General features: G+C 41.3%; 1 protein-coding gene across 2 annotated transcripts in view; it reads right to left on the reverse strand.

Annotated features, from left to right (window-relative positions):
- Nucleotides 1-12,518, reverse strand: part of Sec62 (SEC62 homolog, preprotein translocation factor) — a 29,081-nt gene extending 16,563 nt beyond the window's left edge. The window contains exons 1-3 of one of the 2 annotated variants that reach the window (XM_042678835.1): nucleotides 12,387-12,518; nucleotides 4,624-4,732; nucleotides 3,313-3,418 (exon numbers count right to left, since the gene is read on the reverse strand). In XM_042678835.1, coding sequence (XP_042534769.1) covers nucleotides 3,313-3,418; nucleotides 4,624-4,732; nucleotides 12,387-12,422 — 251 coding nt within the window. In that variant the 5' untranslated portion in view covers nucleotides 12,423-12,518. The remainder of the gene's footprint in view (nucleotides 1-3,312; nucleotides 3,419-4,623; nucleotides 4,733-12,386) is intronic. The other variant, XM_042678834.1, reaches the window with a different exon arrangement.
- Between the last annotated feature and the right edge of the window lie 2,230 nt (nucleotides 12,519-14,748).

The following is a 14,748-nucleotide window of genomic DNA, read 5'->3' on the forward strand; positions in this document are numbered from 1 at the left end:
ACATTAGCCTTTGTAATAAAATCAGGGCCTCTGCTTGTTTGGCTTAAAATATGTGATATAAGACAAACAGCCAATACAAACATCTCTGACATTTTCACATAAATACTCACACTTCCCTATCCTAGTGTATGTGTGCTGTGCTGTGCCTTTTTCTAAGGATAAATGCTCTTTCTTCTCTTGCTTATTAGGTAATCACCTATTTATACTTTAAAATTTGATTACATTTTTCTGTGAAGCCATTTTTGATAGTTTCACTATTAATTACAAATATTCCCACACAGATTAGAATATGTGTTATGAGGAAGGGAACAATTCACAGTAATCATTGTATCCTGGGGCTCAGTAATATAATAGCTATTTTATAAATGAATGATTTAACAGCATGTGCTGGGCACCGATGGTTCACGCCTGTAATCCTAGATACTCAGGAAGCTGAGATCTGAGGATTGGGAATCGAAGCTAGCCCAAGGCAGGAAAGTCCCCATGAGACTCTTATCTGCAATTAACCACTCAAAAACTGGAAGTGGAGTGGTGGCTCAAGTGGTAGAGTGGTAGCCTTGAGCACAAAGAGGCTCAGGAATAGCACCCAGGCCTTGAATTCAAGCCCTACAACCAACAGAAAAAAAAAAAAGAGGGGATGAGGGAGAGAGAGTCTGAAGGACATTACTGCATTATGTAGAATATCACAGTGGCTAAGCTTAAGAGTTCCTATGTAAAATTTTCATGCTACTATCCTACATTTTTCTCTTGTGTTTTACTCCATACTCTATTATTTCTACTTAGTTGCTTTAAAAAAAAACATAGCTGGAGAAGTTCTTTTGGCAGTTTTCTTTATGGTTGGCAGGAGCCTATGAGGACTGGTCACAATGCTGTATCTGGTTATAGGTGAAGTGGTCGCTTCTCTTTCACTTCAGTGCAGAAAGGACACAAGATGACATATACAATGAAAAGTGAGTGTGACTCTAGGACATTCTTTGTGCTGTCATTTCAGCTATTCATATAATAAGGCATTAAGGCTCCTAAAAGACCAGGAGACATAGACTAATATTGGCTACTCTTCTCTGAGATTTGGGCTCACAGAACGATACCAAAAATAATAGTACTGACTGGTGACTCAATTTTATTTTTACTCCACCAAATGCATACTCATTTTGTGAAAGGAAATACAGTGGTCAAAAGTATGTAATGCTGCAATGCGAACTGTAGAAGTTACTAGCTATATGACCTTAGACAAGGCTCTTAATGTTTCTGTGTCTCAGTTTCTGTATGTGTAAGACCTTTTAATTTTTACAGCGTATGGAAAAGATAAATATTTTGAGGCAGACAGAGAAGGTTTTTGTTGTTGGTTTTTGGTGTTCATGGGGCTTGAACTCTGGGACTGGGCACTCTCTCAGCTCTTCAGTTTAAGGCAAGCACTCTACCACTTGAGCCACAGCACCACTTCTGGTTTTCTGGTGGTTAACTGGAGAGCAGTCTCACGAACTTTCCTTGCCTGGCTTTGAACCATGATTCACTGATCTCAGTCTCCTGAGTTGCTACAATTACAGGCATGAGCCACCAGCATCTGGCTATTAGTTTGTTCCGTGTAATTAATTCTAATGAGACAAACTGCCGTAAAGAGAAAGTAGATATCAACTGCCCATTATCAGTTCACCCCCACCCCAACAACAATGAAGTTGTCTGTAAAATATCCATTAGTCCTCTCTAATATCTGGGTAACTAAGAATTTTATTTATTTATTTTTTTTGGGGGGGGGGGGTCCGGTCGCGGAGCCTGAACTCTGGGCCTCGGTGCTGTCCCTCAGCTCTTCAGCTCAAGGCTAGCACTCTACCACTTGAGCTGGCTTTTTTTCTTTTTGCTTATGTGGTACTGAGGAATCGAACCCAGGGGCTCATGCATGCAAGGCAAACGCTCTACCACTGAGCCACCTTCCCAGCCCCGTAACTAAGAATTTTAAAAACAACTCACAATTATTTAATGTGACAGCTTAAGAACTCAGGTTGTGAAAATGTTTTTAAACAGAGTTCTGAGATGGCTGGTAGTTTACATACTATTAAACATAACATTAATGTTACATGTGCTTTCCTACCAACTATATTCTAAAATCTCAAATTCTGTTACACACAAATGTTTAAAGCATAGTTTTTGTATCTCTCTAGCATGATTTCATTTTGAAGTTGCTAACAGCTTAGAATAAGTGAATATGAGCCCATGGACTTCTCCAGAACCATGGGACAATGAAGTCATAGTGGAATGGATGGCCAAACACAGGTGTTCTGAGTTGCATTTTACTAATCTCCGTCTCCCCACCAAAGCCATGCCAAGTAAACTTGCACTCACTGAAATAAAAAAGTAATAATCTTAAATTATCAAGTAATAGGGCTGGGAAGGTGGCTCAGTGGTAGAGCGCTTGCCTTGCATGCCTGAGGCCCTGGGTTCGATTCCTCAGTACCACATAAGCAAAAAGAAAAAAGCCGGAAGCGGCGCTGTGGCTCAAGTGGTAGAGTGCTAGCCTTGAGCTGAGGGACAGAGCCCAGGTCCAGAGTTCAGGCCCCACGACCGGACCCCCCCCCCCCCCCCCCGCAAAAAAAATCAAGTAATAAATGTCACTGTTAGGAAACTTATTTTAGTTAACATCAACTAACAAATACACTTAACAAGTATTATGTAATTGAGGGACAAAAATAGGAAAGAACAAATCATATTTCTTTCTAAAAGGAAAGTGTTTTTTGTCTTTTAGGTACGTCAATAATCATTAAGATTTTGTGGGGGAGTTTTCCAAAGAAAAAAGTATTTATTATGACAAACATGTATGTTACCAAACTGACTGTACCTCATCTTGAAATTCTCAAAAAACAGATGAGGTAGATGGTGACGCTGCCTTGATTTTTATAAGGGATACTACAGTATTGCAGAAAACAGAAAAGGAAGACTGGTTTATGGTTTAGTGCATAAACACAACAACAGGAATGCCTCCAAGACTGATAAGAAAAAAGACTCCCTGACCATTTACTCTACTGAGGATCGTTCACTGTATACGGCATTGCTACAAGTTTTTACTGATGATTCTACAGTGCAGTAGCTTCGGCAAGTATACAAGAGTAATGTTACACAAACAGAAATTATGTGTTTAAAAATTAATAGTCTGACAACACATTTCCATAAATACTGATGAAATACAAGTTACATGTGAAAGTTATGCTGAACTCTCCTGTAATAGTACACTTAGTGATATATACAGGCAAAGAGCTTCAGAACTATGGAGAAAATTTTAACTTATTAATTTTGTTTTCCTTCACTAAGAAACACTACCTGTTGCAATAGTCAACCACAGATTCCCTGGTTGTAAATAAAGCTTCCTCTCCTTTCTTAGCCTTTGCCCACTTTGAATCCAAAAGGCAGTCCACGGCTTTGGAAGCTAAAGAAGAAACACATGGGATTTAGGGTTATTTAAACAAAATAATATTTCATAGAGTAAATTCCAACATTATGATAACAAAATAAAACCAACATCAACAGAAAACTAAGTTTAATGATAATAAAAGTTCCTTAAAACCTCAATTTGAAAAATAAATTGATGGGGCTGGGAAGGTGGCTCAGTGGTAGAGAGATTGCCTTGCATGCCACGAGGCCCTGGGTTTGATTCCTCAGCACCACATAAGCAAAAAGAAAAAAGCCAGAAGTGGCACTGTGGCTCAAGCGGTAAAGCACTAGCCTTGAGCTAAAGAGCTGAGGGACAGGGCCCAGGCCCAGAGTTCAGGCCCCATGACCGGACCCCCCCCCCCCAAAAAAAAAAAAAAAAAAAGAAAGAAAAAAGAAAAACAAATTGATAATACTGGAATGAAATGGCATTTAGAAATACTAATTAAAACAAAATAAATTAATGGGGAAATATTCTCAGCAAAAAATGCAAGCTGGGTGCTGGTGGCTCACGCCTGTGATCTAGCTACTCAGGAGGCTGAGATCTGAGGACTGCAGTTCAAAGCCAGCTGAGTTTAAAAAAAAGCAAATTATTTGTATATATCATTATTTATCAAATAATCAAGCCAAAAACCTTTATTTTCCCTTCACAATAAAAATTCTCATTAAATGTTACTTTAATCCACTGAAGATTAATTCTGCAAACCATCTACTACTGTCACTAAGCAGTAGATACATCAGATTTGAAGAGAATAGTATATCTATTAATTCTAAACTTAGCACATTACAATTATTAACATTAAAGATAAATAATTTCTTCTTCATGACAGCTCAATTTTAACTAATAAGAAAGCACAACCACTATTTATAAGCTATAGGCTACATTATTTATGACACTGGCCTATCTTGAGCTCTTGTAGATAATGTGAAGAACCAAAGCTTGGTTAGTATCAAGTATGCGTATTATCAGAGCAAAAGGTAGTAAGTCCTAGGTAAAAATTTTCCAACTACTGTAAATCAGAAAGCACTTTATTCTTTATTCTTTTATGATAGACATTTTCAACCAAAAAAGGACAATCAACCATCATATGTTCACTGCCATAATTATACTTGAAAAGCACTTTAAAAATTTCCATATATCCCAAATTAAAGAAGCTTTATAGAATGTTCACAGTAAAAATGATTTTACTGATGCAATCCTACCAATAAAATAATCAACTCGATGACCCATCATATTGGTGGATTTTGTTGGACAGTTGAATCGAAGATACTTGGCTACAGCCTTCTCTTCTTTAGATGGTTCACCAACTTCCTGCAATGTAAGAGTATTTTGTGAGATCATCTACTTGAGAAATTCATGCACTAAAGAACAGATATTCTTTAATCTTTTTAAGTTTAGGCTCTGCTTTCCAACTTTCTCTGGAACAAACCTGGTAATACATAGAGAAGACAAAATGGATACTTTAAAACTATATATTTCTCAAATACAAATTGATAGGGCAAAAGAGCTTGTTGATTCTTGGCCTCAACTATGCCATTTGAATTGTTTTTCCAGTGAAACTACTTTGTACAAGTTCATTTTCATTTTTGTATGGCTTTTATTTTGAACAGTTACAAAGTAGTCATTTAAAGGATATGACATTGCCATGTAAGTGCCAAAATGTCAAAGAAACAGTGCCATAAATAAATGCTATAACAACTAAAAGAATGTCCTTGTTCAATGAGTAATGGACTCTGAGAATTCTCTAACTACAAAGAAACAGTGCCATAATTAAATGCTATAACAACTGAAAGAATGTCCCTTGTTGAATGAATAATGGACTATGAGAATTCTCTTACTACAGATAGTTGTCTCAGTATGATAGCTGTAATATCTATTGAGCAGATAAGCACTGGTTTACCTTCCCTTCCTTTTCCTTTGTGCTTGCAGATATCAAACACTTTCTCACCAGACTACTTCTTTTCCCCAGTAAGGATGAGGCAAAAGACAGAACTGCAGAAATGGAGATTTTACTATATCATTTCAAGAACTGATTAATGGAAGTACACTGATAGTGTAGTTTTCGAAAGGCTGCCTGAATCCTTGTTTTCCTTTTGTGCCTGCTTCTAAGTTTTCTGTTATATCCTCTGCTACTATCATTTGTGACAGTAAAAATTCAAGCCACTCAACCTAAAGACTATAGAAAAGTCTTGGATTTATTTATGGAAAGAACTTTATTTTCATTTCTAAAAATATGACCCAAAGAAAAAAATTACAAACTCAAAATCTAACACTTCAATGTCACTAACATCTACAAGATTCCTAATGACTCAGAGGCCTACCTACAAAATAATTTCCAACCATAATAAAAGGTGATAATTCCTTATCAAAAAATTTAAAACCATGCTAAAATATCTTTACATGTTGGTATTGTATGTCAAATGTTTAAGTTTTCAATTATATTTTTATAATGTATTACACTTCTAAGAACTTCATCTATTAATTTGCTACAGGTTCATGCAAATGAAAATTAACACAAGAATTGAAAATAATACTACAAATAGTTTTCAAACACTTTTTTTTGTGTGCCAGTCCTGGGGCTTGAACTCAGGGCCTGGGCACTGTCCTTTAGCTTTTTCCCTCAACACTAGGGCTCTACTACTTGGGCCACAGCTCCATTTCTGTCTTTTTGGTGGTTTACTGGAGATAAGTATCATGAGCTTTCCTGTGTAGGCTGGCTTTAAACCACGATCCAAAGACTGCAGCCTCCAAGTAGTGAGGATTACAGGTGTGAGCCACTGGCACCAGCTGCAGAGACATGTTTTATAAACATACACACACGTTTATTTTTTCCACATTTGTTAATTCTGTTGCCAATTTTTAATGTTTATCTAATTAGCTGATAAGGTATTACTGGTGTAATCCTAGCTACTGATGAGGCTGAGATCTGAGATCGCGGTTCAAAGCCAGCCCAGGCAAGGAAAGTCCATGAGACTCTTATCTCCAATAAACCACTTGAAAACTGGAAGTGACGCTGTGGCTCAAGCGGTAGAGTGCTTGCCTTGAGCTGAAGAGCTGAGGGACAGCGTTCAAGCCCCATGACCGAACAAAAAAAAAAAAAAAAAAAAATTGTGTGTGGGGAAGGTCTGTGTAAGTACAAACCATTTAATCATGTAGATACTTCCTCAGTGTTTATCCTTTCCTGTTTGTATGCTATAGTACCAAGTGTTTGTGAGGCTTGCTAAGTAACCTTGGTTACAAAACTATCAAGAGCAGCCAAAAAGTAGAACATTTTAGAAGAACACAGAGTAGGAATGAGGTTATCAATGTGAATGGGAATAGCTCAAAAAGAAGAGGGGCTGAATTCTGAAAGATGAGTTAAGTGTTTTTTAAAAAACATGTATTATTTGTGTGTTTATGTGGTACCAAGGAATAGAACCCAGGGCCTCATCAATGCTAGGCAAGCACTCTACCACTAAGCCACATTCCTTGCCAAGATAAGTAAGTTTTGAGTAAATTGAATAATGAGCCTAAACACTGTAGCTGCAAATAAGGCACAAAATTTGGCTCTAATAAATACCAATTATAGTGCACTGGGAAATTAATAATTTATTTTTTGGGGGGGGGGTCCAGTTGTGGGGCTTGAACTCTGGGCCTGAGCGCTGTCCCTCAGCTCTTCAGTTCAAGGCTAGCGCTCTACCACTTGAGCCACAGTGCCACTTCCGGCTTTTTTCTTTTTGCTTATGTGGTGCTGAGGAATCAAACCCAGGGCCTCAGGCATGCAAGGCAAGTGCCCTACCACTGAGCCACCTTCCCAGCCCGGAAATTAATAATTTAGAAGTTGAATAGAGAGTCTTCAAGGCAGGCTGAGAAAAGTTAACTTTGCCCTGTAATTAGCAGAAGGACCACTGGTATTTTTAGACAAGAAAAGAAAAAGGTTTTAAACATTACTTTGATAGTATAGTAAAGGATGCACTGAGGGGTAAAACAAAGAAGTAGAGGAACTAGTTAGAAAATTGTTGGAATAGTCAAGTAAATGTAGGAAGTGCACTGATAACAGGAAGGGAATAGACACTTGAAACATCAAATGTACATACATAGCATTCAGTGATAAAGACAAATAAGCTTGATGCCAGTGGCTCACACCAGTTATCCTAGCTATTCATGAGGTTAAGATCTGAGGACTGAGGTTTGAAGAGAGCCAAGGCAGCAAAGTCTGAATCTCTAATTACCACCAAAAAACCAGAAGTACAGCTGTGATTCAAGTGGTAGAGTGCTAGTCTTGAGCAAAAAATGCTCAGGGACAAGTACCCAGGTCCTGAGATCAAGCCCCAGGGCTGGCACACACAGAGAGAGACAGAGTGACAGAGAGAGAGAAACACACACACACACAGAGTAAATGGTGCTAGGTGCTGGTGGTTTGAGGCCTTGATGTAAAGATTGTGGTCCGAAGCCAGAAAGTGCAAAAGAATCTGTGAGACTCTTATCACCAATAAACTACTCAAAAAGGGGAAGTGGTGCTGTTGCTCCAGAGGTATAGCACTAGCCTTGAGCAAAAGAACTCAGAGAGAGACAGCACCTGGGCCCTGAGTTCAAGCCCCTATACACTCACCCTTACCACACACCCCCTCCCTGCAGCAAGACAAATAGAACAGCTTGGTAAAAGTTGTCAGATTTTGAGTTATCAACAGAAAGGACCAGTCTTCAGTAACACAAAGGAAATCTGGGAGGAATGTAGATGTGGACAACAAGCATATCAATTTTAGACATGGATTTTAATACTCATACTAACCCCTAATTAGACTAATCACAGATTAATGTACTAAAATCTGACAGCTGATCAGGAGAGCCTATGTAAAATCTGGTTATATCAGACTACATAAAAACCATTATTCTCGGGGCTGGGAAGGTGGCTCAGTGGTAGAGCGCTTGCCTTGCATGCCTGAGGCCCTGAGTTCGATTCCTCAGCACCACATAAACAAAAAGAAAAAAGCCCAAAGTGGCACTGTGGCTCAAGTGGTAGAGCGCTAGCTTTGAGCTGAAGAGCTGAGGGACAGCTCCCAGGGTTCAGGCCCACAACTGGACCCCCCCAAAAAAACAAAAAAAACCCAAAAAACCACTATTCTTAAAATATGCAACAAGGAATATGATACTATGTATCTATAAAATTTTAAAATCCCATTTTAACAATAAACTTTAAGCTAACCAACTTTTCAACAACAACTGCATATCCTCCTCAGTAAAGACACTACTAAAGAACAATGAACAGATGAGACTAAGAAAACAAATATGTGAATAATCTCTTCTAACTAGACATAGCATTATTTGTCCACTAGTACTTTTTTGTGTGTGTTGGTACTTGGGCTTGCACTCAGGGCCTAGGTGCTATCTTGGAGCTGTTTTGCTCAAGGCTATGCCCTGAGCCACAGATACACTTGCAGATTTTTTTTTTGGTGCTTAATGGAAGAGTATCACAAACTTTCTTGCCCAGGCTAGCTTTGAACCATAATCTTCAGGCCTCAGCTTCCTGAGTGGACAGGATTATAGGTGTGAGACACCAGCACCAGGCTCCACTAGTACTTTCTTTTTTATGTACTGAAAACTTACAATTATCCATATTGTAGGCTCTCTTTAATGAATATAATTTGTGTCATCTATCAGAGTTCTAGAAACAGAAATGAAGACGTCGTAGAAGAGTACCCTGCAAGCATGACATACAGGAGATCTCAAATGAATGTCCTCCCTGTCACCATTTCCCTACCACCTAAGGACAACGTCAAAGTCTTACAATGTTCCTCCCTCTGTTGTTTCCTTTTAATGTGAACTTCTAAGTATTTCCCTAACATTTTAAAATGTTTTTGCTTGTTTTGAGAATGCTAGAAGCAACTAATATAAGACAAACTAGCTCATCAACTCTCATGAGTAGAAAGAACTTTTTGGCCCAATGGATGAACACAATGCTGCAGAATGAGGACACTAGGGTGGCCTGCCTTTCTTTGCACTCAAGTACCTATATATTGGATGGTGCAAATCAAAATCTAAAATTAAATGGAAATTTTGGTTAAAATGCTCATAATATTGCCTAAACAAATACCATTTTATTTGAAACATTAACACTTAATGAAAGAGATGATTATTTCTACTTTGCCAATAATTCACATTTTTGAGAAAAAATACATTCAGAGTAAACCATTAGCTCTGATTTACATGATTTCTGATCATTTTTAAACTCTAGTTAGTAAAAAATAACCTTAGTTAAGCCAGAAAGAAAAGTATTAGTTTTTAAGTTGCAAATTCATATGCAAAGATACAAAACAGCAGTATGAAATATTTGCGAACATGCAAACAGGTTAACAGAAGTGAAAGTGGAGGGGACCTGCAATACCTCCAAATCACTTCTACCATATTTTCTCTGTAGTGACAGGTTTGCTATATGAAGACAAAGCCATCATTAACTCTGTTACAGTTGTGGGGAGGGAGAGTCCAACTCAGGACTGCTTTTTGGGTCTCCTCTTTTCTTTAGTTTTGGGTCTCCTCTTTTCTTTAGAACTCAGACCTGCAATTTGGATGAATAGTTCCAAATTTCTCTTCCCCCTCCTCCCTTTTTCCTGAAATTAACCACATAAACCCACCATATTTCAGGACTTCAGTGCCAGGGAGACAGCTAGGTACAACAAACCTAACTGATGGAGGTTATAAAAGTTCTAGGTATAGTAATTTAAATGTCAAAAAACTCAATTGGCTATTGTACACACAGCAGAATAGCAGATGGGATGAATCAAGTTATGTTAAGTCTTTAAGTTACAAAGAGCAATATAAAGAATTCAGGATTAAAGTATTTCAGAATAACTTTATTTTTGTCAGTAGTGACACAGACATTGAATTGAAGAACATTCAATTTGTTCTTCAATTTGATTGGGAGTATAAAAAAATAAAGATTATAAGTTCAAAGATAGTGTTACTGTCTTCATGAGTGATCCTAAGTTACATAACTTCCCTGTAACTCAATTTATCTGTAAAATGAGGTTGCTGGGTGAGATCAATAAGCTCTAGGCCCACCACTCTACTTTCATATCAGTCTGAATTTATGAAAAAAGATTCATTCTACCAGATCCTTTTCAATTCTTTAATTTTTACCACACACAGGATTCTCAACCAATGCTTCTGGTAAACAACACTTCATTAAGTTACAAAATTACCTTTTTCCTGAGAAACATTTACAACTCTATTTCTTAAATAACTGTTCTCAAATGTTTCATTATTCTCATTTGACAATCTGTCATTAAAACTTCAGGTTTTTCAGTGGCCAGTAATTTAAGTCCAAGAAATAATTGTGTGAACAAGTTAGAAGCAAGTTCTCCCAGGGGGGCAAAAGATTTTGATACTTTTTTCAACCTGAACTTGTTTGTATCAAACATCCCTCCCCTCAAAACTGTACAAAGAGTAACACAAGGTTACTGATTCTATTAAACACAAAAAATCCTTTCTAAACCTGAAGCATCAAGTAACAAAGAACAGGAAATTCAGTTGATATTGTAGAGCCTTTTGCCTTCAAGTCCTAAGATAGAAATCTTTTCTGCAACAAACTCTGAGCTTTGTCATTGCATGTGATCTTTTTATTTCAAGTGCTGCCAGTCATAGTTTCTGATTCTCTAGGGGAAAGAAAAAGTGAAGAATTCCCTAGAGCAGTGCATTTTTTAAAAAATTACTTTATGAGACTGCATAAAAGTAGTATTCCACCATCCACAAACATTCTATACACTCGTTTAGAAAATTTGGAAAATAAGAAAATCACTCATTCATTGTGAGTATGACAAGTAGATTTTTGAACAATCGGATTCTCAAATAGAAGAAAGTAATTAGCTATACCATCATATAACTCACGACGCTATTACTTATTTCCTGAATGGGGAGCTGTTCGTCGATCAGTACTTAATAATAAAAACCAAACGAATAAACCAAACTAAATTCTTTATCTTGGGAGAGAAGGAGCTATTAATTGGTGGAGATGGGGAACAAACAGGCTGAAGTTTCAGCTCTTGACCACCACCATTAAAGTACTGAACATCCTCTTTCCTTACAATGCTGTTCGGTAGAAAGTAACAACTGAAACACAAGCAGCTCTTCGAAAAGCCTATGGTTTAAAAGACAAACTCCAATATAAAGTCTAATACCGCCTACCCACCTCCACCTAAACCTGGGATTGTTAGAAACGTCCACTGACCTTCACCTCCGGTTTTAAGACTTGTCTAAACTTGGGATCCCCCCCCCCCCAACTCCCTCTGGCAAAAATAACATAAAACCCACAGGAACAATAGAGAGAAACCTGCCGGGAGGGCAGCACAGATGACATTCACGTGTGGGCTGAGGGCGGGACGTCACGCAGGGTGTGAGGAACACCGGCCGGCGCGGGGAGCGGGGAGGGGGGCTCGGGGCCGCCCCGGCAAGGGCTGGGTTTGTTTACACCCGCGTCGCGGGCCAGAGAGAGGCGGCAAGCTTCAAATGGGCGATTCAAGTCACCACTACGGAGGGGGAGAAGGGCCAGCGCGCGAAAACACACCTGGCGCTCCGAGACCGCGCGGCCCGCGGGCCCGCCCCACCCCGAGCGCGGCGAGCCCGGGTCCCGATCCTCCGACCCGGGCCACAAAGCCCCGGCGGCTCGGGGTCGGTCCTCCGCCTCCAGCCACCGCGGGGCCGGCGGCCTCCACGGCGGGCCGGCCGGGCGCCCGGAGGAGGGGCCCCGGGCGCGGGCCCGAGCGCGGCGCCCCGTCCCCCGTCCCGGCGCCCCCCCTCCCGCCGGCCTCCGCCGGGCCCCCGCCGCACCCCCTCGGCCCTCAGGCCGCTCGGGGCGCCGCCGCCGCCGGCCCCACGGCGGGAGCCGTGCCCGCCCCTCCCGCCCCCACGCTCAGCCTTTCAGCGGGCTCTTCCCGCTTCCCGGACTTTCGCACGCGCCGGAGCCCCCTACCCCCGGCGTGGACTTCGCTACCTGGATCCGCTTCTTGTGTCGCCTGCGTTCCGCCATGTTGGCCGCTCCGCCCGGTTCCTTCTGACGTGGAATGAAAGGGGAGGGGAGGGGGGGGCGCGGGCGGAAATCTCGCGAGAACGCGGCGCGCGGCCCGTTATGTAACCTGCCGGCGGCGGGGCGGTGGGGGGCGGGGAGCGGGCGGCCGAGGGGCTCGAGGGGCTTCGCGGCGCGCTCTCGGTACCCCGGCTCCCGGCCTCGGAGGTGGCGGGACCTGGAGGCTGGCTGCGGCAGCCGGGAGGAAGTGGAGAAGTGGCTGGCGGAACCCGAGGGCATCGAGTCTCCAGCCTGACCGAGCATCTGAATCACCTGTGAAGCCGCCGGAATGCAGATTCCCGGGCCCCGCCATGCAGGCCGCGCTCAGGCCTCGGGGTGGGGCCTTCCCTCGAGGGGTGACCCGGGCCTGCGGATCCCTGGAAATCCACCTGGGGCAGTCCTTCTAGTTTAGTGTTCTTTTACAGCCGGCTTCATCTCCTCTCGCTTTAATGTCTTGGAATTCCATTTTGAAAAGTTGGGCAGACACAGGCAACTGAGGCACAGAGATACCAGCTGACTCACGGAAGGTGCACAGCGCCCGTGAACCATGGCGGACTTTCCAGTCCATTTCCAAGCGGCTGCCCGTAACTCACCTCAATCTAGAAGGCAGGGAGAACCCAGGGGTGTTGTGATCAGTCAGATGGAAAGGGGGAAAAAAAGAGGACTGAGGATTTGGGATGAAGACGGCCTAATTATTGTTAGTGAGGCAGGTTAGCTCTAGAGAAGGGATGCTGAACCCCTGTCCTGGCCCACTCTCGAGACATCCGTGGGTCCTCTCTCCTCCTCAGTACCTCCCATGGCTCCTTCTTCTTGGAGGTTGTAAGAGGTCAGTTTTCTGCTAGAACTTCTCTCTAAAGGTGGAAAAGCTCTGAGCCAATTCTAACCCAACTGAGTGCCTCTGAGTTTCCACTGTGCGGTGGAAACCTTGGCTTCCTTGGCCTGACCTTTTCACAATAAGCTCCTACGTAAGGTTTCATGCATATGCATTGCATTTCATACATACGTTTAAAACCATGGGGTTTGGACATGCATCGTTCCCTTCCAGAATTCTTCCAAGTCATGATTCATCATTTCCACAAGATAAATCTATCATTGCTATGAACTCCTTCCACACTCCAAATCCTAGAAAACTGCCCACCATGCTATCATTCTCAACTTCTTTCTTCATTTTATTTTGTGCATTCTGGAAATCTCGTTCATGCTTATAAGCTTCATTCCAAAATACCACCTCAATATTCATTTCCAGCTCTTTGTGGATAACCCCACTGGTTGTCTAACTTAAATCACCATTTCTCCTGGCACTATATAATTTTTAACTCTGATAATTACATCATTATTCATTCAGCTATTCATGCTAGAAACATTAGAAATATTCCAACCATGTCTTTCTATCACTCATCAGGCCTACTGATTCTACAACTGAGATGTTTGGAATTCTTTCCTTCCTCATCATTTCTATTGCTGTTGCGTTCACTAGGTCTTTGTCACCTACACGACAATTACTGCAACAGTTTCCTAATAGTTCTCCCACGTGTACCTTCTATACATTCCAGGTCATCTACTCCCTTGTTTAAAACCCTTCCCTGAGTCCCTATTGTGTATAGCAGTGTGAATAGTGGCTTTTTTTTTTTTTAATCTCCTTTACATCTCCCTTACATTTAGCTCAATTCCTCTTCCCATCATTCCATCTACATCTTGGATGGTGGTAATGAGAGGAGTTTTCCCCCTCATTTTGCTGAAATCTTATTCTGATTTCCCTCTCAATTTGCAATCTCATTCCTTTCTTTGGAATGTTTCTTCTCTCCTGAATAAGAAGCTCTGCCTTGCTTCCTTTCTCTATTACTTACTAGAGACTATAATAGAGTTTTGTTTGGTTTTGTTTTTTTAAGAACAAGAAAGATTTATTCATTCAATGTCCATTGAGGGCTTATTGGCAGTCCTTGTTCTAGGCATTCCAGTATATACTAATGATTCAGAGGCCAGCATCTTTGCCCTCGTTGAGTTTTTAAGCAGACAATGACCACGCCTCTCTGGTACCCGTGTTCTGTATTCCATAGCTTTGCCATCACTCAAGAGAATAACGTAAGGGAAGAGTGATTTGTACTGGCTCATGGTTCCAAAGAGGTCAGTCCAGGGTCACTTGTCCCCATGTGCTTGGGTGGAACATGGTGGCAGAAAAGTAGTGGAGGAGGCTACTGGCCTCATGGCAAACAGGAAACAGACACGAGGAAAGAATTGAAGACCAGATATAACATCAGAGGCGTACCTTATAACCTACTTCCTTCAGCGA

Source organism: Dipodomys spectabilis, unplaced genomic scaffold (genome assembly GCF_019054845.1).
Source record: "Dipodomys spectabilis isolate Male_0828 unplaced genomic scaffold, ASM1905484v1 ptg000050l, whole genome shotgun sequence".
NCBI lineage: Eukaryota > Metazoa > Chordata > Mammalia > Rodentia > Heteromyidae > Dipodomys > Dipodomys spectabilis.